Source organism: Lipophrys pholis (assembly GCF_963383615.2).
Source record: "Lipophrys pholis genome assembly, chromosome: 7".
NCBI classification, from domain to species: domain Eukaryota; kingdom Metazoa; phylum Chordata; class Actinopteri; order Blenniiformes; family Blenniidae; genus Lipophrys; species Lipophrys pholis.
Window position 1 is genome coordinate 14,944,327 of NC_137638.1, and position 27,362 is coordinate 14,971,688.

Below are 27,362 nucleotides of genomic sequence, written 5' to 3' on the forward strand. Positions count from 1 at the left end.
GTAATAGCTGCAAGTCTCACACATGGATTTGGACTGTTTATCCCATTCTCTCTGACATATCCTGTCAAGCTTTGTCAGATTGAATGAGAAGTATCCGTGAGCCGCCATCCTCAGGTCGTTCCACAGATCGTCTGCAGGTTTAAATCTGGGCTTTGCCTGGGTTGCTTGAGGACAGGCAGGCATTTTGTCCTGGAGCTGCTTCTGGTCTGATCCTTTGTTCATCGTGCTAGAAATCGGGGCCGGTACCCGAGACTCGTATCACTGCACACAGGGCTATTCTGCATGAGGCTTCATTATCCCTCCCCATAGTTCTAACTAGTCTAATTTCCCCAATGCTGAGAGACATCCTATCGTTTTAGGTTGCCACCATCAGGTTTCCCATTTTTATCTGATCAGGGTAGAGAGTCTTTTTCATCATGCTCATAGACTAAATTAAATGGTGTTGTAGTCAGGCTGTTATAAGCCCGGTGCTCATCAGTCTTGTTTTATTTTTATTTTTCTTCTTCTTCCCATGTCTAATTAATGAAATGCTGCTGAAATGACTATGATTCTGATAGGGTCTCACATCTCTGCAGAGCATATGTCAAGCTTTGTGAGAATGAATGTTTGGTATTTAGTAACCGTCATGGATACTTTGGACACACGGTGGGGACCACAAAGACATTTCATTTGAGGAATATTTAAAATTTAGGAATTCATGACTTGACTAATTCTGTAATTGGTTTGAGGCGTTTATTCTCCAATAGATGACGACAAGACAAGTTGTTAACTTCTATTCAAGAAACAAGATAGAAGTGGCCATGATACAACTATAAGGCAGCAAGGAATGTGGATATTTCAGGATTGTTGTTTTGGTTTATTTTATTTTTGTCAACATAATTTTTAGGTATTAAATATTTCTGGAAAAAAATAAAAATAATTCGATAATTGTATTCAAACTATAAGAGTATCTGATAAATAGGCCTATGAGTGCCAAATGTGCATTTGTAGAGTCAATTAAAGCAATAGACTGTGTTGTGGGGCTGTTTGTATCAGGGGCCAAAGTTGACCAATAATGCAGATGACCATCGATTCACATATTCCCAAAGGGTATCCCGCTCCATTTGAAAGACATGACTAAATGTAATTCCAGGATGTTGTATTTGAACTTGAGTTTGTTTGCTTTTTCCTCATCAACCCAGTGGTTAATTAAACTGCAAGGGGGCAAATGTCAAAGACTGAGTGACTTTCCTCAACTCCGACTCAGTGGCTCTGGATCTGTAGCCGGCACCGAAGTTACTGACGGAGCAGTTTGGCGAGGAGTGAGCAGTGTTTCGACTCACGACTCCATATGGTGCTGCAGTAAGCACTGCTCAAACTGTTTTAAGATCAAATTTAAAGCACATTTATTGAAATACACCTATTTTGTTTTTAACACACAGACGACCAACATTCTTACAAGCTCATTGAAGACCAGTTCACTTAATACACCTAATGAGTCTTAGAGCGGCACAATATTTATCTATTTGCAACATATAGCCTCTCTAATGTGACAATCACAGCATGGCAAAACAAATACATCCAGTGCACTCTCTGTGAAGAGCACATACATCATCTGATTCAGCTCGCTTCCTGTTCAGTGGGGAAAAAAGTAAACTTTAGTACCTTTTTTTGGGAGCGGAAAGGTGTTATTGATCAAACTATAATGGTACAATTAGTCATTTCACAGGGGTGTTGACAGTCAATTTGTCCACTATTTTATAGCACAACAACAGCAATGAGTGAGTTACAGTGAAGTCCACAATGCAAGCACCTGTCAACATATTTCGACAGATGATGTCACCGGCAGAAAGTGGGGAGTTGAAACAAATCTACTGAGTGACTTTTCCTCGCTGAAAAGATTCAAAGAAATCACGGATCTGTCTTTTGTGCTATCACTAAACCAACTCACCTCCAGCTGCTGAGCTCTTGGGTTTTTAGGGTCACAGAGGGAAGTGTTGATTCTGTGGTTGTGTTTGACACAGCGCTGAGTCGTGTTCTGGGGCATTGGGAACATTTGGCGCACCAGCGTCAGCCGACCAATGGACTTCATGACCAACTCCTGTAAGTCATAGTCTGAGATCTCCTGCAATAGTGGAAAGACGAAAAGGAAATGAGTGTGGAGGGCAGACAGTGAGAAATTGTGGGGTTTGGAAAGAATGAATGAAAAGTAGTAAAAACAGTGCGTAACAACAAAACAAAATGTATACCATTTGATGTAAAAAAAATCTACAACTGTAAAATATTAACTGTAGCCACAACCTTGGTAAACAGTGTACTGTTTGGCTGAAGAAAGAAAATGTTTGGCTATTTCCACTTTAACTCTCATAAGGATTTCTTCTTACAAAATGTATCATTAGGAAAACCTATTACTTGTGTAGATACATACTGTAAATGGGATCCTAGTTAATTCTTGGGTTCTCTTAAACTTCCCACGTTTCAAATGGAACTGTGATATTTTCACACTCCAAAGTTTGAACCTTCATCATTTTGAGATACTTTTAGACACCATAAAACATGTGTTTTCCTGCACTTCTGATTCTGCTTTACTCGTTCAGAGCCTCTTTGGTTTCCTGCCCCTCTCCCGCCCTGTCGGGATTGGCCTCACCTGCTTGGGGCCTTTAAAAAAGGTCGTTGAGGATCTGGCTTGCGCTCTCTCTATATATATATATATCCGGGAAGGCTGGTGCCTTCTAGGGGCCTACCGTGGTTTGTTTTGGTTCTGGGTTGATTATACTGAGTTTAGTCTTGGTTTGCTTTTGTTGAGTAGTCTCAATAAATCATTTGTTTATTTAAAAGCTGTTCCTGTGTTAACCATCCTTTGTTATGCTCTCCAATGAGCTTCGCATAACAAGTGGATGCTTGTGCAATCTTAAATATCACCATGTTGGTTGTGTTTGAGTATTCTGGCAGGGTTGGTCGATCTACAGTGACAGGTGTCCTATTGGTGAGGTTAAGCAGGTAGGGCTTGGGATTGTTTTGTTCTCTAGTGTCTGCAGCTGCAAATTAGCGGTGCATCCAAGTACAACTATGAATTTAGGTTATACAGTATATGACTCTCTCTATCACGATAGCTATGTAATCCCATTCATATAAAAAAAAGACATGCTTTAACCAGCTAAAACTTCATGTGCCCTACATTTTCCATCATTACTCGACCTAGTAAAGTTGTGTCGCCACTATACATAACATTTTTAGATGTCAAAGTTGCATTTGAAATGAGTGAGACAGGAGGGTAACACTGCTTCTGCTTGTGTCTGAGTATGTGCATATGTTTGTTGCATGCACACATGTGCTTGCATGTACTCTGCGTGTCCTTGCAAAACCTTGGGGAGGAATCATTGCTAATTTTAGCCCTAGGACACAATCTCTCCCGCCCGCTCTCCATCCATGGATCTCCATCCATCCTTGGCACAGAGGGTCAGGTGGTGACGAGATGAGAACTGACATTTATCGTCCCTGGTGGAGGTAACACTGCCACCAACCGAGACAGCCTTTGCTTTCTGTGTATGTGTGCACAGTGATTGTCTCTGTTAGTGTGTGCGGCCTGGATGCGCTGATTTGTGTGTGACTTTTGTGCATCCATGTTTTTATGAGATTATTTTTAAACCCTCTGATCATGCAAAACCCTTTTCATTCCCTATTCTTTTTGCACATGACAGCCTACTTGACAGCATGGATAGGGCTCTGCATGCAGATCATGCACTTTCATAAACAAGTCATCACACACACTTCATATTGGACACCTCATTGACTAATCTCAGTGGATTCTAATTGAATGTAATTAACGCTCATTAGGACCTCTGAGGCCCCATGGGATATGATCAATGGTGATTAGAGGTAGTGTTATAAAGGTTTCATTGGTATAGCTGGTGTCATCTGTACTAATTAGGCTGATGTATGGTCTTTACTCGATATGCACAAATATGGTTTTGCTTCTATATCCAATATGCTCTCGTCAATGCATCTGAAGGTTTGAAGCTTCAGCAGAGTTTTTCTTCTTTCCAGTCAAGTATTGTTTGGATTTCGTGAAATACTACTGATGAACATAGACACTCTACAACTCAATACATTTTCAACAGAGATATAAAAAAAAAACCGGAATAAAGAGAACTGTATGCCTTGAAGAAAAATAGAAATAATTTAAGATCTTTAACCTTGTTTAAAAGCTCTGTGCTCTGAAATATCTGCTTTCTTCACAGTTCAAGGAAGGAATCCTTTTTTTGGCCTTTGGGCCCAAAGACGTGGCAAAAATTCCAAACAGTAGCCTACAGAAAAACCCTTAAGGGGAACTGAATTACAAAGCCAACACAAAAAAAAAAGAAGATGCAGGACAGAGAGAAAATGCTCAAAATTGCTAAAAAGGCAGATCCGTGGGCCAAAAGAGAATTAGGATTCACAGCGGGCAGTCAAGGGCATGAAAAGAAAGATTGTCAGGCAAAAATTATCCAGAGGGCGCCACTCAAAGGATCAAACTCAAAGAAATGCAGATGCACCACTGCACAGGCATACAAAATACATGCACACACACACACTCATTGGGGAGAAATCATTTTTGACGTTTTCCCTCCACACAGGCGTTTGAACATTGTGTTCTTGTGTCATCGGTGATCTGTTTGCACCTTTTGTCTCTATCACCCCAGGGTCAAACTAAATATCATCCGGTTAAGTTGTTAGCCTTTTGGCAGCTACTTCAGTGTGACAGATAAATGCACTGACACAGACCTGAAGAAACACAGTGAGTCACACAACCTCACATCCACAGCACACCACCATAGACAGGTGATAGGGAGGGGAGGGCACGGCTGCATTTACCTCATATCAAAAAATATAATTTTTTTTTTTTTTTTTTTTTGTATAAGCCTTAATGCCACACAGGCATTAACCTCACTCATTGGCACTTTCCAACAACCCCGATATCTATTTGCAAAGTGTCAAATGACCTAACAAACCAAAATTGGGACAAACATTAGCGCGAGTGTTTATTAATCCGTATCAATCCTTATTGCAGGACAATATTTCTGTCCTGAGAATAGTTGAGCCTTGATCTATGCACCAATGCCCAATACCAGAGACCAAAAACTTTGGGGAGGTTGAAACACCCAGAATGCCCTGCAGCTTCGATCTGAACTGAGTCATGAGTTGTTTACTCTATAAACTTGAAGGTTTGGTCTGGAGGCATCCCCTTCAACAACCTATCACCCCGATGTCATTCCCTCATTCCCAGAGAGCATCAAATCCTCATCTTCAGTGTTTTATGTGAACATGAGAGTCAAAAAAACATAAACACATCCTTCATCCATGATTCTTTCTGCACTTTTTCACAATCCCAGTACAATGTCCAGAGCTGCTTCTGCACTCACTCCTCCGCCCGAGAGACAACAAATCATTTCCTTTCCCCTCTGAAATGTAGATGAAAAGAGGAAGCTCCTTTTATTAAATTTTGTTTTTACTTTTTCTGCCCCTTCAAGTATTCAGGCCCTCCCTCTCAGCCCTTGTCCATGAGAGCAGCATGTCTGCCCGGTTAGCTCTCGTTTAGTTGTTTAAATTTTGGGAAAGAGAAAATATCCAAACAAAAGTGTATGTACGCGTTTCACCTGTCCTCATCTTCCTTATAGCATCTTCAGCAAACTCCCACCACAGCCCCTAGATCCCTCCTCAGGCTTTGACTCTCTCCGTCAGCGTTTCATTTCAGTGCAAAAACACAAAATGAAAAATAACAAAGAAAAGACAGAGGAGCTGGGATGATGGGGAATGTGCAGTGAAAACAAAACCGCCCTCATGATCTTGGGCACCAGAGTGCATGTTCACAAGGCAACACATAGTTGACATTTGTGTGCGTAAGATAGGATAAACCTGATACATTTAAGCTGATAAATTGTTTTCTTGAAGTGGGTACTTGAACAGTGGTACTTGGAGCTGAGTGCATTACCACAAGTGACTTCAGTCTCCTGCCTGCTGTGAAGCAATAAGGGAAGATGTTCCTTTATTTGTCCCACAATGGAGGCATTCTCATTGCTATGGTTGCAAGTGGATAGTAAATAGAAGAGCACAAAAGAAAAAAAAGAAAATATAAATAAAAAATGGATCTGAAAAACAACAACAATAATGGCAAAAATATATACTCAAGTGACATTATTTACAGACAATAGGTCGGTAGAGCGGGCAAGAAGAAGTTATGTGTGTGTACAGGTACGTCTCAGAAAATTTGAATCTCATGAAAATGTTCAATATTCTTTGTCACTCGTTTCAGAAAGTCAAACCCATATATGATATAGGGTCATGACACATAGAGTGAAATATCTCAAGCCTTTATTTAGTGTCCAATAATAGTGTAAGAAGAAAATAGCGCTGACCCTTTAGTTGGCAGGATGGTCTCTATCATGCTGTTAGCACAGAGCCTCACTTGTGTTCAAAATATCTTAACTTATTGGGTTTTTTTGTTGGTTTTTTTTAACCTGTAAACATTCTATCAGATGGTTAAAATAGAGTATACAGTGGTGTACCATAGTATACTGAAACCATGTTAAAGTACAATAAATAAATAAATAAAAAACTTTAATAAAAGCAACATAATATTCTGTTTAATTTGGAGTGTACATTCAAAATGTAACAAGTAAAACTTCAACATGTCAAAACGACACGTCACAACAAAAGACGAAGCAAAATGAAAATCTAAACTTGTAAATGACATCAACAAGTTGAGCTGATCGTTATTAAATTGTTGAACACAACATTACCAAATATTTTTTAATGTAATTTAAGTCCGATTCTTCAAATGATTATAAACAAGTATAGCATTGAGACCGTTTCAAAACAACCTGACAGTTTCAATAAAGAGAGGTACTAAAATTGTATTCTAACTTAACAATTTCTGACCAAATTCACAGAACTCGGAATTGAATCCTCTTGTATTCTGATTTTGTGAGGTAAATACAGAACCTACTTTACGATCAGGCTGGTACAAATCCTGTTTGATGAGGCTTAAACTTAACTGACTTGATTCACTATTTACTTTTCACTATTGGACATGCTGTTACAGGTTTACACTGTTGGGCGATCATACTTGAACTACTTGGGTATTTCTTCTTTATTGGAATTTAAATATATATATATATTACAGATACATCTAATTAATCATGTGTCTCTGATGTAGTCTGCTCTCTCCTCCATACTTAATTTTTTTTGAACTTCCCATGCATTCTTAACCTTTGCTTCATGCTCTGATCAGACTGCAACATATATATTCTTGTCGCTCTTTTGCTTTCTCTATTCACTTTAATATCTTACCCTAAACCAAGAACGTTTTATGTTTATTGTCTCTTATGCTTGGTTGAGCTTTTGTTTTCTTTTTCTCCATAATTCATTTGAATTTTGAGTCCTATGAGAGGGCTTTGTTGTAATTGGTGCCATAAAACTAAATAATAAAACTAAAGCTGGTTGGCACGACCACCATACATTTTTGTACTTTGAAGAGGGTTAATTAATCATTACCAAAGGTTCCCGTCTCAATTATATTCAGTTTATAAGAACCCTGTAATATCATTAACATGGCGATTACAGGATACTATGTTAGGAGCCAAAACGACAGAATAGTCTAATCTCATCTCATTTCATTATGATGCATTTGGACCCTTAAAAGGCAAAACAAGCAGAGAAATAATGAATGGAGAGAAAGATCAAGAAGGATAGCATAGCAGAAAATAAAAGCCAATGGACAGATTCAGAATGAGTAAGGCCAAAAGCTGAGTTGTCCTCCAAACTTAAGACAAAGATGAAGAAAGAAGGACCGTGGGTCCCCCTTATCATTTTTAATTTTATTTTTTTTTCATATTCCTCATCTTCTCACTTGGAGTACGAATGAAGGGGATGGTTAAAGGAGGGATGATCAATTATGAACTGTGAACTCCCTCTCAGTGGGGCTGTCTGACTGTTGGCTGTAGATAAAGCAGAGTTATGACAACCATACAGTACCCCCTCATCCATAATAATCTACAGGGAAAGAGAACACTTTCACACATAGGAACATTCATTCTCCAAGGAGCTGGTACTTGAGGATATTACACATGACAAAATATTATAAGCACTCATCTATTTCAAACAGTCTGCTCGAAGACTTCATATAGTCCATGGATATTGTGACTCCATCAGAATAATCTGTGACTAAACCCCAGTCTCAATATTCAGAGGCTATTCACATAGACGTCAGTCAAATTCTGGTACAGTTAAGCACATAGCGGCCGGAGAAAGACAAGAGGGCCATTGAGCTTGGCTTCCTTGTGAACATCCTAACTGTCTTAGAATAACCATGAACAACCATGAATGTGTTCCTTAAGCGCTTGTTTCTCTTTCTACTTCATTCTTTAAGTGAAGAGACACGTCCGCTAGTTCGTTTTCATGAGCTGTACTTGTTACTTGTTGACTAAAATGTAGTAAATAAATAAATTCAGAAAACAAATTATAATCACTAATTCAGAGACCAGAATAAAAGAACTAATAATAATAATCTAATGAATGACCTTTGAATGGGTTGAGTAGCAATTGGTATATAGTCAGGTAACCTTCAAATGAAGCTATTTGTCCATGCATCCTCTATACTGCTTCATCCAGGGACCAACATATATAGCTCAGTCAGCTGATACGCCTCTTATAGGCCACCAATAAATAACAGAGCAACCACAGAGAGACAAACCCTTTCTCAGAAAAAAATGAAAGTGTATTAGACGGTGGAGACGCAGGTGCTTGTGTTAATCTACACATAAAAAAATAAGGTAAACTATTTAAAATGCCAAAGACCCAATTTGTTAACTTTGCTGTTCATCTTTTATTTGTTCTATTGCTCAAAGTTTTTATGTGTGAGGGCTAAGGGCATGTCAGTATGTTGGGTATTTTGGTCTCACAAGAGAAACCATTTCACCAAACTCTTTAAATAATAATAATAATAATAATAAAAATAATAATAATAATAATAAGCAGCTTTTGTTCTGTGTTCAAAGGTGATCTATCAGGTGTCTTGGCACAAGAGCAAGGGGTACAGTCAAACACGAGACATAGTCTTTTAATGAATGTTACATAATGTATTTGTACATCAAACTATTGTTTGTTTTCCTTCACTGTTCAGACATTTACAACAAGGTACAACTGAACTATCGTGACTGCATTTCATCAGTGGTTCCTCAAAGTCAGCAGGTACCGTGGATTACAGGCCGCATGCTGCTTGACATACGTACAGGATGCACAGTGACATGTTTAACCTCCCAGGAAGCTAAGCAAGGAAAAGGTTGCTGCCTGGAAGCCTTAAGAGTGTCAGACAATCCCAGATTCATTGGCGCAGTTGACAATATGGATGGATTTCAGTTTATTTAGTATATAAAGGACTAGTTAACAGTATTTCGTAAGAAAACTATATCTCCATAGTCTGTTATATGTGTGTTACACAATAAACTTGGCCCTATTTTAAAGTAGACAAGAGAGGCAATAGACTGGAATCACACACATATTACGAAGTCAATCGCTAATACAAAGTGGCTGTTATCAAAACATTTATTGACCTTTATACCTCTGCTACTTTTATTAAACTGTGATGCGAAGCTTTTCTTTTTCTTCTACGTTCCTTGAGGTGCGAGCTATAGTCATGCAAAAAACAATACTAAGGGGTTATCTGGGGTACTTAAGGGGGGGGGCTGGCAATGTTAATGCAGCCTCTCATCCATTTCAACTATGTATAAAATAAAAAAAATAAAAAAAATCCAAACCTTCGAACAGCAGATTTGGCATTCTAAAAGTGAACATCAAGCAGAAAAAAAAAAATGATTGGCTGTCCCTGCAGCATTAATGGATGTCATGCATACTAAGATTTGCTTCAAACAGAAATACTTTCTTTGCATAACTGAGCAAGTAATAGGACTTCTGAAACTTGCGGCATGTGGCAGCATTATTATAGTTTGAGGCGACCACTACAAAATGGAACTCAGAGCGAGAAAGACACTTAAGGATTTGAGTAATGTTTTCTGTTTTGAACCAAATTAGGTTTTCCATTGTTTCTGCATTTAACATGGCTTTTTGCTCTTCCCTAAATATCTCTACCTGTTGTATGAGTAAGTGTGCATGTGATAGTGGCTGCACCACCGACCCCTCGCTGTGCCTTGCCAGTTCTCTGTTACGCCCAGGGCTACCGAGGCAGCTTGCAATGTTCATACATATCCAAGCATAGAGGGACACACACACACACACACACACACACACACACACACACACACACACACACACACACACACACACACACACACACACTCACACTCACACTCACACTCACACTCACACTCACACTCACACTCACACACACACACACACACACACACACACACACACACACACACACACACACACACACACACACAATATAGCTGATCCGGCTGGTTTTGTAAAAGGCACTTCGTATGAAGGGAGATCAAAGATGGGTTTTCTATTCAAAATTTATTTGAACTTACAGACGACATTAAAGTTTTATTATGTTTTGCTAATGACCAGTAGTCCCTACGAACGGCGGAGGAAAACACAGTCGAAAAGAAGTAATCCAAAATACTCTCAGGAGCACAAGAGTGACTTTGTAAGACTGTCTGTGTTTGTCTGCTCCCGTTAATCAAAAGACTGATAATATTTATGTAGTAATGCCGATTTGGAACTGAACGCCATGAGCGTATATAAAGAAATTCTTCCAAGGTCAGTGTTGCCATCTTTGGGAAAATATTGTTTATATGGAGGGGCTCCATCTCATTAAGTCTTTGTGCGAGCAAAAACTAGATATGATCTTCACTGTATTGTTTTTTTGTGTGGTTGACCGCAGTCAGTGCTGACTAAACTAAAGTGTCCTTGATCGCGTTTGGCGAGTGTCTGGATGAAACTCTTTTGAACAAAAGGAGTCAACAACTTTTTTCTGCTCCAGTCTTTTCTCCAAACATCCCAAACAATGAAGAGACTCAATGAGGTTCAGGGCTCTGATGTCATAAATATTCCATAAAGGACGATAATTGAAACAATAAGGTGACCAGAAGGCACACCCAGTGCAGGATTCATAAATCATTTCCACGACACTCACCTCATTAATCAAGATCCAGTGACAATCGAAGGCCACCAGGTTGGTCTCCACCACCTGCAAAACAGCACAAGACACCGCCATATTGTGAGTCACGATAGGAAGGAAAAGAAGGCTAAAAGTCTGTAGGCTTTACATACCTGACTGCTCTAAAGAAGACACAACAACAGGTACACGAGTAGACAGTTTTTGTTTTTTTTCAAGTATCAAGGCAAAATAGGTTGTTTCTGAATATATTTTTGTTGGATATTGTCATTCATAGTATGTCGTGTGTGACTCCGATGGAAAGGAACATTATGGTAATCTGCAAGGCTGGAACCCAGTGTAAAGATCTGCCCACGTGACATGGGAAGCAGTGCGATCAAAGGTGCTTGGGTATCGGTCAAAAATCTTTTCAAACACATGCAAATACAGCGAAAATTGCCTGAGTGTGACAGGACACCCACAACACACACACACACACACACACACACACACACACACACACACACACACACACACACACACACACACACACACACACACACACACACACACACACACACACACACACACACACAGATGCTTACATCTCAACATTAAAGGCTCTCAGTATTTTCTTGCAGATCATAAAAACCTCTGAGTGGACTTCACTCTCCTCGTTCCCTCCGAGTGAGTCCCTCCTGCTGTCTTTGAATCACACAGTCACACATACACGGCCTCAAAAACTGCATGTTTTTCACCACAGGGGGAAAAAAAGAAAGAAAACTGTTTTCATGAATTGTTAATGGTGCAACTTAAATATTTATATGTGTCAACCCTTAACCAGCGAGTACACAATTGTTAAACACTGCAGCAAGGACACTTTGGTGCTGTCTAGATAACAGAGGGAGCAACTACACATAATTTGACCAACCGACAGTGTATTTGCGTATGCAAACATGTATGATTTCATCCATTTTCATTTATATGATATAACTAGCTTTCAAGTTCACGCTATTTGGTTTTAGTGACAAAATTGTTATCTTACCAGGACATTGTTGTAGTTCTCTAAATAATATATGGACTCACCTTATCATGTCTCTTCTTCCTAGTTTAGCAAATCTTCATATAGAACTATATCACTTAGTATGAGATGAGGCACATAACTATGTGTGTTTTAACCATTGGAAAATGTGACTTGAACAAGTGTGAATTGTAGACGCACCCCAACACTGTGCTGAATTTCTCACCCCCATTAGTTGACATTGGTTTGTTCCACTGTTTGACAACCCCAGACTGAAACACATTATCCAACAATGGAGGGTCTGTGAAGTTTTCTGTGTGACGAACCTCCAGGATAATGCTACTTTATAAAGGTTATCAGAATTGTGCAGATTGCAAAAAAAAATAAAACAAAAATAAAAAAAAGATGGAAGATGTTCTATGACCCGAATGGGACTGAAAATCAGAGTTACAAATTATTGAGAGCAACAAGAAACAGCATTAATCTGCTATCATGCTGACAGCAGCTGGAGTATTTTACTGTATAGGCAGAAGTGCCAGTTATGCTGTAGGTATGCAGGAAATTTAAAAAAACCAAACAAACACATATGTGGCCTCCACCTAGAGAAAAGAAGAAAATATAAGCCGCTAGTACTGATGTTGACAAGGAGGCTCAATTAAACACAGTGCACAGTTACAATAGCAAAGCCAGAGAGCAGCTCCACAGCACTGGCTGCTTCCACATGGCACAGGTTTCTGCATCTGCAACACAACATGTGCATTTTGACACAGTTTGGTGACATAGCCAGCCTCGCCACAATGTCAATATAAAAGTCAAGTTTTTTGCAGGCCGGCCAGTTTTTCCGTTCAAACAGAAAGAAGCGATTCAAGAAGCATAACTGCAATGCCAGTTTTACAAGTAGTCGCATTACATTAGTGCATCAGTCATGGCACAGATACTAAGTGTGTTCTTGTTGTCAAAGTACTTTACAAGCGACTGCCACTTATAAAGATTCAACTGATTTGACAGAATAAACGATTGTCATAATTTACAATGAGCACTTGACGATACTCCAGATAGTTCAGTAAGCCTTCTGTGGCCTGAATAACACAGACATTTACACAAAACCATTGAAGATTTCAAAAGTGTAAATGTAATGAGATTATATTGCAGTCAACGGGATTTGCTTTTACTACCATACACGAGCTTCATAATTACTGCGTTACCATTTAGTTTTAGCATAATTTTTAATCTTAAAAAGCTGATTTTGAAGTCAAAATATTGATCTGTTCACATGTTTTGCTCTTGGTTTATAATTAATGTATCAGTATTTTTGATGGCTCCTTTGATTCCTCGGCATTTCCTTTCAAGTCTTGTTTCGTTTTATGGTCCGAGCAACAATGACATAAGATATCCAGCCTCGTATCTGCTTTCAGTTTTCAATCTTTTTTTTTTTTTTTTCCAACCCATGTAGATAAAGGGAAAATCGAAATGGACAGTGAGTGTATGAAACAGGACAGAAGCTCCACATTATTAAAAGCAGAGCAACCCTGAAGGACTGGTAAAGGACACACTTCTGAAAAAATGAGCAGCATGAGTGTTCTTCTAACAATAAAAAATTAAAAAAAATAAAAATGTAGTGTGTAAAAAAAAAAAAAAAAAGATGCTCTAGTGGATTCATCCAATTCTTTTTTTTTTTTTCAAACCAGTCAGCAGCCATTTATTATCCACTCTGGTTCCGTCTTTGTCCATCATCTGTACGACATCTGCTTCTTTTCAAGTCACATCACTCAATCTGTATCATCGGGTTTTCAACAAGGATGAGCTTTCACCTTGTTACCTCGCTATTCAACAAATTTTTTTTTTTTTAAATTGCTTGTTTCAACCTCTCGCTTCTTTCATCTCCCATTTTCTCCGTCCCAATCCCGCCCTCTAATTTCTCATCTCTTATCATCGCGGCTGACTAACCTCTCATTCAATCATCCCAGCTTTAATTGCTCATTTCTCGTTCAGAGGCTACCCCGTGCTCCTTTTCCTCACTCACTCTCAAACCTCCAAATCCGCCCCCGACAATCTCGGTGTAAAAATACAGTGCCACTCGTATATTATTAGCTATAATTGTCTAGGTGACTATAGCGGAGCGTGTCATAAAACATTTTTTAGCCGTAAACAAAAGGCAACAGCTGGAGAGGGTGACGGAGCGTGGCTAATAGTGGTTTAATCCCCCACAGAGTCGCCATAAAACTTCATCATTATAACACAGACGGCCGCCGTAAAACACTCTGTCTAGGGGAAAAACATGGCCGGCAACACTGACGAGTGAGGCGGGAAGGAGAGCGATGGAGACGTGGAAATATGATCTTTCCCTTAATTTTCCACTTACACTAAACCCAGCTTTGTATTGGAACTGGAGGATAAATAATGTAAATCGCCAGAATTCAGGAGGTTATTCATCTCCTTTGTCCTCTCATACGGTTTCTTTTTCCATCTCTTGGAGCCATGCACAAATGCAAAAAAAAATAAATAAAAAAAAATAAAACTGTGTGCAGAGCAGGATGGAGAAAGGAGAGAGAAAGAGAGATAGAGGGGAAAAAGGAGAAAAGTTTGGCTCACTCTCTTTCTGGTCTCTGTTCTTCTGCGTGTTTCTCTCTCCCTCCCTCTGTCTCTGACTGTCCTTTTCGATGTTCCCTTCCCCTGGCGCTCATTAAGATTTTACACTATTCATATGCGATTGTGGGCAAAATTCTGGTTTTAAAAAAACTGAAGAAAAAAACGCCAAGTTCAAACAGACCTTTGTACACATGTCCGTAAACAGTGTGCCACCCTAAATGAGCAACTTGGCATGAAAGATATGTAGGGTGATGTATATATGCATATGTTATTTGTGTGCATGTAAGCAATGATAGTGCAAATGTTTCCACTCCTTGCACTGGCAGAGGTCTGAACAGATGTTTTAAGCTCATTAGTGAAAGGGCAGAATTGAAGCTCGAGTTGTGACTCCTCTGGGGTTATGGCTGCTCAATGCACTCTCTCTTTTTTTTTTTTTTTTTTTTTTCTTTTCTTTTCACTCACAAAGTAGAAAACTCCCACATCTACAACAATTACTTCTGTTTAAATCCCACGCCGGCTCGTCTGAGTGCATGAACCTGTGTATTTGTGCTCATGCACAAACTAACAAACTGCCCCAAGCCCTTGTTAACGGCTCAGTACAATCATAGCAGGTAGGCAGGAGCCACCGGGGCACTATTCTCGTAATGCTACCAGAGAGATCCTCCTCACCTTTGTGATCTGCTCCAGTAAAGCTTAATTTTTAAAGTCAGGAGGTCACATAATAATAAAAAAAAAAAAAAAAAAAAAAAAAACCTAACAAAAAAAGCCCAAACATCTGTCTCCTCTGGAATGAATCCAACTGGCCAGTAATGCTTTTCTTTTTTCGCTGAATAGCAACATCATGCCACTCTGTACAACAAATGTGTATGAAGGTTTTTACAAAAGGTCTAAAAACATCTAAACATGACTTTGAATTGAAATATGTTCTGCATTCAGCCCTGACAGTGCAGTGAGAAGAAGATTGTTGATCTTGGAAGGAAGCCGCTATTTAGTTAACAAGGAGTGTCAAAATTGGTGACTCAGACCTCATTAGGAAGATAAGAAACCAGATATAAATGGTTATTTCTGATGGTTTGTGAAAGAAAGTTTTTTTTCTTTATTTTCGCAATATTGTCATACATTAAAGAAAATCTATATAGGGATATGTCTTCTTCTTTCAAAGTGAACACATCTAACTAGCATCTTCCAGTAATGCTTTTTATTACAGATGGAGCCCTGCTGCGGTTAACAACAAAATCTATCTCCATTTACCACAGCATGAGACTAAGTACATTGCATGCGATCACTTATGTGATGTGTTGTGTCCAATATGCTGGTGAAGTGGCTAAATCACTGTGTGAGAAAAAGGAATATTTTATCAATACAATAGAAATTTCACTTCTACTACTACTACTACTACTACTACTACTAATAATAATAATACATTAGAAAGATCGATAAAGTGACCATAGGGGTACCGGCAAAGAACGCCTTGGTTACACAAAAAACATAATTAATTAGAAAATGATCACATCACTCTTATAGAACTGAAAAATATTAGGGACCGAGCACGGAAGGTCCCCCTATTATATTTCATCCGTTTCTTATTCTTTTCTTTTGTTCTTCGTTTTTTGCTTTGGCTTTGAGCCCAAATCGGACCCACTAAACAAGCTCAAAAACTCACCAAATTTTGGCACACTCATCAAGACTGGCAATAGAATTAAGGACATGTACAAATGATGTCCTTAATTCTATTTTCAGGTGGATAACATTTAAAGCGTCCAGAGGCCGTGATTGAGCCGACTCCGACAGGCCAGGGGGGCGAGGTCCCGGTCAACGCCGCTCGGAGCTTCCTCATATACAATGTGTGGTGTTCAATATATTAATACAAATCAGTGTTTATGTTTGTGGAGGTTGAGATATATTAATGTGAACGCAGATATTGCGTAAGTACATTGTGGGGGAAGCCTGATGGGGAGTGGGTGTTCCCATTGAATAAAGTGCTCTAAATTAAAAATTTGTTTTGTCATTTAATTTCACGCACTATTTGTGATCAAATCAAGCAAACAGCCCGCAGCCCAGCCTCCAAACAAGGCATATCCAAGCGTCATATTTTAACATGCAAGCACAAAGCTGTGAAAACACACAAACACGTAAAGTCGCACAAAGAAAAGACCAAACAGACGTCCAGCTTAATTGTCTCCTACTGCATTAGTTGTTCAGAGAACAGCACATCCACTATGTTATTATGCACATAGAAAAGACAAAATGATATAGTTCATTTGCTTTCCTTTGCCTCTATATGTACATGGAAGGGTAAAATCTTCAGGTGGAGGAAGATGCGTATTTTCACAAACCATTTATACCACCAGACCCTGGATGATGGGAGAAAGACATCTGGGAAACGATTTTTTAAAAGTGAGTTGAAGCACTTACTTGTGGGCATTACACATTAATAACATCAAATTGTAGCATTTCATTTGTCTTTGGATAGAATTCCCAGCTCATCTGCTATATATAAGTTAAGTTGGAGCACTGCTGAAAAATGTAAAAATCTGGCGAGTTGAGAAGATCCATTTATTCAATGATACTTTTTAGACTCATTGTGTTCTTTTACTTGGCCTTTTATCACCCAAACAGACACTCTTTCCTCCAGTTTATCTTGTAGATCTTATCTGCAAAACAAATGAAAACAACGTTTCTACAAAAAATAAATAAATAAAAAAAATCTACGAAAAAAAACAACTGACTTACATCATTTCTATTCCGCTCATGTCTTACATTCATTTCACCAGTCGACACCGTGTTTACACTCTCAAAGGTCTATTCTATGCCTTTTTCTTTTTGCTGAAAGCCTGGACTTCCACCTGTGATTTCATTGTGTGTGTGTAAGCATATGCATGATGACAATAGAATGATTCTGATCCTGACTCGCCCCCTCTCTCTCTCTCTCTCTCTCTCTCTCTCTCTCTCTCTCTCTCTCTCTCTCTGTCTCTCTCTCTCTCTCTCTCTCTTGCATTGAGCATTTAGTGCGGACTAACCGATGCATTTTCTCCCTGATCCATCATAACTGCTGCACGTCACTGCCTCATTCACACTACTCTCACAGTGTGGCATATACATGTTTGATTGTGTGTGGCTTGATGTCAAATGTGTGTGTGCACACTCATGTGTTAAAAAGAGGCGAAGGCACGCAACAGAGAGTGCTGCATTATGACACTGCATGGCTCGATGGATTTTACATACTTGGCAGGGGAGCACCGAGCTCCGACTGAACACAGGAATTAAGACACTATTGGTAACAGTACCTCCCGGTTGCTTGTCCGCTGCCATGTCACATAAATAAACAAATTCACATGTACTATATAGATCTTTGCGAACGGCAGATCAGACGATACCTGGCTCTCACGCAGAGACTGTATTCCTCCACATTTGGGGTACGACAGCCATGGCAGAAGCAGTACATTCTCCTGTTTGACTGTGTCGTCGAGGAGTAACATTTTGTAGCAGGACTTATACACTCTGTGTGCACGAGACTCACAAAACACACAAGCCGTGGGAAGAAGATTCTGCCCATAGATATTTGGCATTCACAGCAAATGCACACAGCCCAGAGAAAACAGTCAATCCTTGTTTTCAAGACAACCGCATGTGTTGTCTGCAAGTTATGAGCTTTTTTCCGGTGAGATATCTTGAGTTTTAAACAAACCCCGTAACCTTAGAATACAATACGGAAAAAAAAAGAAGCATTATGGTTTATGTAAACTTGAGCGCGCAATAAATCTGATTAAAAGTAGTGCAGTCACTCAGACATTTAGTTTATGCACTTGAGGTAATGGGATACATTTTGATGGAAGTGGTTAATGATGAAAATGGACAAATTACTTATGAATACCAAGAAACCCAGTAAAACATGAGCAGTATTTGTTCACAAAGATTCCATATTATCAAGAGGCTAAAACGAGTCACGTCCGGCCATGTTTTATAACAACTCATGGTTTAAAACTGATTTGTGCGATTGTCACGCTCAGCACCAAAATAATAATCAGCATAATAAAACAGCAATTAATGGATGTTTTCAAGGTCGGCTATAGAGACATGGAACATGGATTGTGTAGTAGTGCAATGTATGATGGGAAATTTGGGGGGAAACAGAGGGCAGTCAAGTCTCAGATGCACTGGACCATACCATAATATGATTATACTGTATAAGTATTAAAGGCCTGCATGTTTCTTGCCCAACTACTAATGACTCAAAATCACCACCATTACTGTCCGTTTAATTAGTTTGATCCAGACGTGGTCACACACCAACGAGCCACAAAGTCTTTACAGCTTGTGCCTGTAATGGTAGACACAGAGAGGCGGCAGAAAATGTTGAAGAATGTGATGGTGAATGTGCATGCGTGTTAATTGAAATGTGAAGGTTTTTTTTTTTTTTTCTCTCCCTACTGAAGTATATTGTCTCTTTGCAAACTTAATTTGAGGAAATCTCTCTCACCACGCACACCAATGCCAGTGGCGGGCTGTCACACTCAACAAAAACCGCCAAAACCTCATCTTGACAAGGTCTTGGCCTGTTCACCCCACCGTCCACGCAAAGCATTGGTAATATTGATCAATCACTTTCTTTCTGATGAAAACAAGAGAAAAAAAAGAGCAGCCGAGCCATCCACTCTCTTTTCCAACCCCTCGGCAGTCATTTATCAGTAGCAAGTTTTTTTTTTTTGTTTTTTTTTGCTCACTCTCTATTGCTCTCTAAAGCTCATCTTTTTTTTTTTTTTTTTTCTTTTTATCTGACACATAATATAATGCCAGGACAGCAGAGGTCTTTGATAGTATGTGCTGTGATGGCAAAGGGTAAGAGGGCCAACATGCAAGACATCTATCACCCTCAAACTGCGTGCGTTAGTGTGTGTCTTCGTGTGTGTGCACAGCGGTGCAGTACTTTGTGGGGACATGCAGGCATGTCGGCCTTTCAGTTTATCGATCAGTCTACAGATTCGAGCGCTGCCGAATCCGCAGAGAGAGCGTATCACGCACACGCTCGCACACACACACACACACACACATGGAAGCATGTACAACAATTGCACCACCTCCAGCAAATATGACGATATGCAACTTGACATTTAGATATGAACGGATCAATGGCTGGAACAAATAGAATAAGCTGTCTTGATAGTCTGGGGCGTACAGTTATGTGCGCACATGTGGGTTTGTGTGAGCTGGTGTGTATGTATTTGTGCTTTGTTGTTATGTTTTTTGATTGATTTACGATTCGCTTTTGTGGACATAAACAGGAACAGTGTTTTGTTTTTTTGTATTTTTCTCCACTTCTCTCCATTAGTATGCATGTCCATAAGTGGAATGAAATGTTCCTTAGCAAAATCAAATTATAGAAATAAATACAATAATGCAAAAACCTGGACACAGTGCAGAACCTGTACCCAGTATGTATGAAGAATCTTGCTGTGATGAGAAGTGACAATACAGATAAACCTTGAAAAGAATAATGGTACACCCATATTACATCTAAATAAAATAATCCATTAAAAACGTTTTTATTTTTTATTTTACAACTGTATGAATGTCAATAAATGTGCAGCAAGTGAACTTTCAATTGCTGGCTGATCTCACTGTGTGTTTTGATGCTGCAAAAAAGATCAGTTATAAAAACAGTATATGACACGCTGATTAATATTTTCGGACCGTCGCACTTATGAAGCAACTTTCTAGTTATCGTAAAAATTATAATCATAGGAATTATGCATGCCAAGTCACAACAACTGAGACAGGGTGGGAATTAAAAGGGTGATGTCACAATTTTTCTGACTTTGAACAACATACCGCTGAGTGAAAGGTTTTGATTGGTTTAAAGGTAAACAAGTATTGTGAAATTACCCAGCGGCTTATTTCTATTGAAAAGTTCTATTTATGTATTTTATTAAGTGTCGATATGGAGTTCCTTTTGGATTTCACATTCTGTTTTTTTTAGTGAGAAACATAAAGTTAATTAGCACACGCTCAACTTTCAATCATTTGTATTTACCATACCAAATTCACTAACAGAACACAATGGAATTAACCTTATCAATAAGTATTATTGTTCTTTGTATTTGGTTCCATGAACATAAGATACATTGATTATTTATCGTGCAAATCACCCCTCACCCTACTCTCTTTGTTGTAAAGCCCATACCCCATATTTTACCCACTAAAGTTCTAGAATAGTCATCCTCAATGACTTTTTGTACACTTCCATAGATTTTTAGTTCAAATATCTTCATACAATAATCCTGAAGACAAACAAAATACAGACTTTAATGACCTCACTAAAAGTAATTGTTCATTCATTTAACAATTGCACCCACATCATCCCCTCTATCAGCTCAATAACATGGGGTTAAGTCATAATAAATAAATAAAAAAATGCCTGGATGAAAGAGAGCCAAATACAGGTGAATTAACAGATTAACCTCTGTCCCACAAATGTCACAACACAAGACCAGCTGAAATTGCCCACGGCAAGGCCAGATGAGTGAACTGAAAGGTTGGCTCGGGGAGTGTTTGTGTGTGTGAGTCTGCAGGTGAGACAGATGAAGATGGATGATAGACGGAGAGTAAGGAGGATCCCTTCTGTGTGTATGCTTGTGTAAGACGAAGAGAGAACACCTGCGTGGGTCCAACTGCACACCGAGTGAGCAAACTCTGCTTCCCCAGATTGACTAATCTTTGAGACAATATAATATCAGTCAGAGACCTCTTTCATCTGTCCATCTGCACTCAGCCCAGCCATCCATCTGCCACACTCATAGTCTCCAACACTAGTCAAACATTCATATGATCCCATTATAGTTTTCTCTGCAGGTGTCAATCGTTTGGTATATCCGCACTACCCAATGCATTTAGATGTATAGACCTGGTCAAAACAAGTCATGGAATTGCAAATACATGAGGGGAAACTGTGATTTATGTGACTCCGAATGAGGAATGGTTGTTGGAGCCAGACAGCCTGGTCTGAATATTTTATTAACTGCTGATCTGCTGGGATATTAATGTGAAACAATCTCTAGAGTTTCCAGAAGAAGAACAGAAAAAGAGCAGAGGCAGTTCACTGCACAACGATGTCACGTCCATGCCAAAGGTTGGATGGCTATAGTCACAGTGCTTCAACATCACAACACATTGAAGCACATGGGCTGAGTTAGAAGTGACTACACAGGGTAAATCTACCATCCGCTTTGGGGAGGGACAACGAGGCGACAGTTGCATGGGTTTGCAAACAGCAAAGAATAGAAAAAAATAAATAAATAGGATATCACCTACCATTGTGTCCATTTCTGTGTAAAATGTATATTGGCATAAATACCATCAATACATGGCTGCATCCCACCTTGTACCAACAGGCTGCTGCTGGTACCACAATTCTATGGGGTATTCTCTTGGTACATCATGCCCCTTGGTACTCACTGGGAATTATTTAAACAACAGAGTAGCCAATTATTCTTGCTGAGTATATCAATTTCATTATGACCACATACATTGATGATGACTTCCAGATACAACAAATAACATAATTGCAGTATTCAGTTGGCTTTCACAGTCAGCCATCCAAATGAGTATGAGTTGGCTGTGGAACAGGGGACTCCAACTGTGTCAGTATGACCTTGTGAAAAACCAGTGGCAAGGTTTTCCAGCAAAAAACTATGACACAGGGAGTGAAGTATGAACTGAAGAAGGAAACTCGAGTCCAAACAGCAGGGTGAGGTGCAGCTAATGTTGCACAAGACAGAGGGGACAAGAGAGGAGTAAACTCTTGATGCAAATCATTCTCCCTTCAACCTGAGGACAACATCAATGTACTGAACATCCCTACTGTTAATTCATAGGGTCATGTATTGGTACGAGCCATGCTGTGGAGTAGTGTCTCACACTCTTCCCTAACATTATTAACTTTCCTGGTTCAAAGTGGGAACGTGTATTTACCCTGTGAGGAACTGGCAACCTGTCCAGGGTGTGTCCTGCTTTTCCACAATGAATTATGATCAATTTTAGCTCCCCGTGAACCTCAGCTTGATAAGCAGTATCGAATATGGAAAAAAAAAAAAGATGAATGGATTATAGCACATTTTTTCACTACTTCAGCAGTCTCAAGCACTTCACACTGTTTGTCACTCTCTGTCATGCACGCACGCACGTACGTACGCACAGTAACAGATGCCATTTCAAGGCATTCAAGGTCATGCTCAAGAACCGCTTCTTGGTGGGTCGGACCTGCATTACTTATTTGTTATGCACGAAAACAGCAGAGCTCCTGTTTCTTCTTGTCTTGTCCTGCGAGCTGTGTTGGGTGTTCAATGATTTGAAAAGGAACACCACCGTCCGCGTGACAGCAAAGTGAAAGATTCCCTCTACGTTCGACTAACACAGTGCTGACAGCTCAGGTAATATGTCACAGCGACACTTCAATATTAATTAATGCGATGTGTAGCTCAGACGTAGGAAGCGTGACTGTTTCTTTTGAACTTGTCTTTTTCACGAACAAGAAAAAAATACACCACATCATTTGAAGAACGAACGATTGACTGTGATGTCAAGATACGCCACGCCTCATATTTGACATTAATGCTTAATGGCAACATTTATCTCAACAATCTTTACATTTTTAAATCATGCCATGTATGTTAAAGGGTTCAGACACCTGAAGTAAAACGTTACCGAGCAGAATATTCGCCATACAACTGTTGTGAGCGCTCTCACACAGTCAGGGGAATTTATTTATTTTTTTGTTTTACTCTCATTTAGTTCATCATCCAGTACAGTGAACTTAGTCTGGATTCTTTTCTTGAAGATTGTGTGAAGTCTTTCCTTGGCAGAAAACGTCACATACATGCCACTATTTTATATCCCTATGTGCTGACAAATCCATGCCATCTAGAATGCATATGCTCTCATTTCACAGAAACTATGTCTTGAGACCCATTGTAAATTCAACCAGGGGATACCCACATTGACCTGAACACCATCAACATACACTTTTTAAAAAAGATAATTTTTTATGGGGTTCAAGAAAGTCACTTTTATATTTAATCTTTTTTTCATCAACCAAACTAGAAGGCAGCAATGAGGCAACAACCCGACAACATAACATAAAGCCATCACCAAGGAGAGGAGAGAAAGAGGTCATATTAGTGTCACAGAATGATGGTGTCTGAGGGAGAGTGGAATAAAGGGAATAACCAGCTGTATATGGTGGAGAGTAACAGCTGTTATGGTCCTCAATTACACATCTGATCTGGTCTCCAGGGGTTGAAGCATATGCTGAAGTTGTAAGCCAGAGGATATGACCCCTCTTTACACTCTGATTTAGAGGTAATGCTCTTGGCTGATTGTAGATTGGAATAATTAGGTTAATTTAAAAATAAAATTAATGAGGATTCAAAAATAATGAATCATTTGCATTATGATGTTGTAAAACCATCCAAAAGGGCTAAAGCAACATTGTCAGGGAATCCTCTCAGCCATAAAATCTAGTTATTAATTTTATATCTAATTGAGACAATTTAAATATAATTGACCCTAGAGAAGTTATTCTAAGATAGTTTCTACTCTGAGATGAATCTAATATGATTTTATTGGTTAAATATGAGCCGGCAGCCTCTGCAGCATCACTCCCGACTTCAGTGAGACGTCGATGTGCACCGATTCAAAACTGTACGAATAAACAATGGACCATAATAAGATAACATACTTGCATCATAATGAAAAATATGTACAAATAGTTTATTCGGATCTCATATAGCTGTGCTGATATTTTACACAACATAGATAGTTTGTCCCTAAATTACTAATTTGCAATTGTCCATCTTCATCACTTATGTATAGTAAACTTTTAAGATCTATGACCCTGATATCAGACAGGTTTCAAAGCATGGAGGCGACATGTTTAAACCTTTTTTTTTTTTTAGAGCATTCATAACTCTGTAGTAAGACATTATGATTCGTATAGAGTATTTTCTTACACTTCAGAATAGTTTTTGATACTGTATGGTGACACTGGATGGAGGTGATAGTTTGTCTTGAGTAATAACCTTGCTTCAGCTTGTATTCTTCTCAGATCTCAAAATTGAGAATGCATCCGTACACCCCAAATCTCACAGGATTACGAGCTTATAAGCAGCTTTCTTTAACTTGTGACAATGATCTTGGCTGGTATAGCAGACACACTAATCTGTGTGGGTTCCCAGAAAGTGGCCTTCATTTTGACACACATGCACACAACCCAGGAGGCAACGATATATTGTGGAAAAAGTACGACATTTGATTGAAACCCATTATCTTCTTTAAAGATACCAAATAAAATCAGATGGAATGGCGAAACGTCATGTTGTTACACTGCTGCACTAAACTCAACTGTGGCGTGACATTGATGCAATTTGTCTCTTCCTTCGAGGAAGACAGTTTTTAGCCTTGACCTGCGTCATGCACCTGATGATTACAACATGCCTACTGAGACAAACTAAAAGCACACACCGGTGATTTCAATTACACAGTTCATTTATAAAGAAGAACCTCCTACAATGTTAGGGATGTGAGCATGTAGGGTGTTTCATAAAAGAAGTCATTAAACAAAACACTGACACAAAATGTCCTCTGGGAAAAAAATTGAAGCCACGGGGCTTTGTGCCCTGAAACTAAAGCAGAGCTCAAATAAAACCCCAGCCACCTCTAAACACAAATTACATGTTGTACCATCTCAATTATGAAATGATTTTATTCTTCTGTTTCCTGCTGGGCCTGTGGGAGAAGCTATTTGACCCCGAGTCAGGCTCTGTTACAGAGATGAGAAAGAATGAAGACAGCATGGCGGTGTGCACAGAAACCTGCACGCGAGTGCCGTATTTGTTGTAAGTTTCACATCGAAGAGAAAACAGCAAGACAGATACAATCTCAGGCACACTTAGAAAACCACAACCAGCAACCAGTGTGAGGAAGCGGTAATGACAGGAACAGGAGAAACGAGAAAAATAACATCAAAGCGGAAGGCAGAAAAGGAAAAGATGACAGGACTTAAAAAAAAGAAAGAGGTAATATGAACAATAAGCGAGCTGTAAATAGGGCATCCAGTGCAATACTCTTCACCAATCAGTAATTTGGGAATAGCTGGAATAGTGTGGAGAAATGCAATAGCGCAACACGTAAGGTCAAAGTACATTTCAAGCTGTCTCAGATATCACGTGTGACAGGAGGCCTGCGCGATAGAGCACAAAATGAAAGGGAGACTTTTACTTACGGCAAAACAAAAGGATGAAAAATTCAACACACATACACATTGACTTTCCTCACGCCTGTGACCTGTCAGTGTGCACACAAACTAGTATATAAACACACACGGCAGAGGGTCTCCATGGGTCATAGTGTTTGAAAATTAAACTCTATATGTGTGTGCTTGTGCTGTTTTCTTGACACATTGCAGCGGAGAGTTGTCAATTCCCATCAAGTTACACTCGCTCCAGCAGCAGCAGCAGCACTCAGTCAGACTCAGAGGGGGTAACGCAGCACGTCAGCTTAATGTACACAGTTCATGTAGAATCAACATGTGGCACACCAGAGAGCCACAAACCTGGCGACAAAAATATAGTGAATTGTCATAATTACAAGGCTGCATTTTGTAATTATACAATCGGCAGTTTCCCTCCAAATTTTCTCTTAACGTGTCGTTTTGGGGTTTTTCTCTCTTGACAAGAACAGAAGACAAACAAAAAAGACACAAAATGCAAGCCGCAATAGTGCCAATGTCAGATGCTCTTTGTAAAAAAGCTCCTATGTTGTTGGAATTCTTTCAGCCTCACACGGTAAGAGACTTTTGGGAAATAAAGTCTCATCTGTGATTGTCAGCCCTCAGCAAGGTATTGTACCTGCAGTATTTCTGTTGCTTCTATAGGAACATGTTAGGCTTTCATCAGTTTCTGTGTCTTTCTCCCTTAGCCTCCCATCCATGATCGTCATTCCATTTGTCCTTCTTTGCTGCCGACTCCGTCTCTCTCCATTTCTCTCCTTCCTCCGTCATACCTGATTGTATTCCGACTTGTGTCTTTCAGCATCCAACTTCCTGTTCAAACATAATTCAAATTGTGCCTTTACTACATGGCACAGTCGTGGTCTTGCAGTCGGTCTTGACTCTTTAAGCTCCAAAACAATACTGCTTGCGGTCCCGCACACCAAGCTCAAAACCCGTGGTGATTGTGCATTTGAAGCTCTTGCACCAAAGCTGTGGAATGCTCTTCCACTTCAGCTGAGATGTGTTGACTCCTGCGGTACCTTAATGAAGCAGTTAAAAGCTCAATTTTACTTTTTTGTTTAACTATGTATGTTGTGTCACATGTCTGTGAAATTTGCTATATAAATAAAGTTCTATTCTATTCTATTCTATTCTATTCAAATGTGTTCTGTCTTTGTGTTTATTTCACTCAGGGCTCATAGATTCCCGTCTTCTCATGTTGTTGATGTTGTGGGTGTTGCCATTGTCAGATTCCCTGTATGATCATGGTTTCTACTGAAGCGATGTCCTGCTGCTGTTGCTTCATGTTCTCTTGTTGTATATCAAACCATGTAGTTTATGTCCTGATAGGATCCATTCACGTGTCTGTCCTTAGCATGCCGTTGTTGTGTCTTGTCATGTCTTACATTCTA

At 39.4% G+C, this 27,362-nt stretch overlaps 1 protein-coding gene across 1 annotated transcript in view; it reads right to left on the reverse strand.

Moving 5' to 3' along the window:
- grid2 (glutamate receptor, ionotropic, delta 2) overlaps positions 1 to 27,362 on the reverse strand; it is a gene marked incomplete at both ends in the record, with an annotated part of 512,472 nt that overhangs the window by 158,689 nt on the left and 326,421 nt on the right. Inside the window, 2 exons of the mRNA XM_080467951.1 lie at positions 1,931 to 2,104; positions 11,117 to 11,170. Of these exons, the coding sequence (XP_080324077.1) occupies positions 1,931 to 2,104; positions 11,117 to 11,170 (228 nt within the window). The remainder of the gene's footprint in view (positions 1 to 1,930; positions 2,105 to 11,116; positions 11,171 to 27,362) is intronic.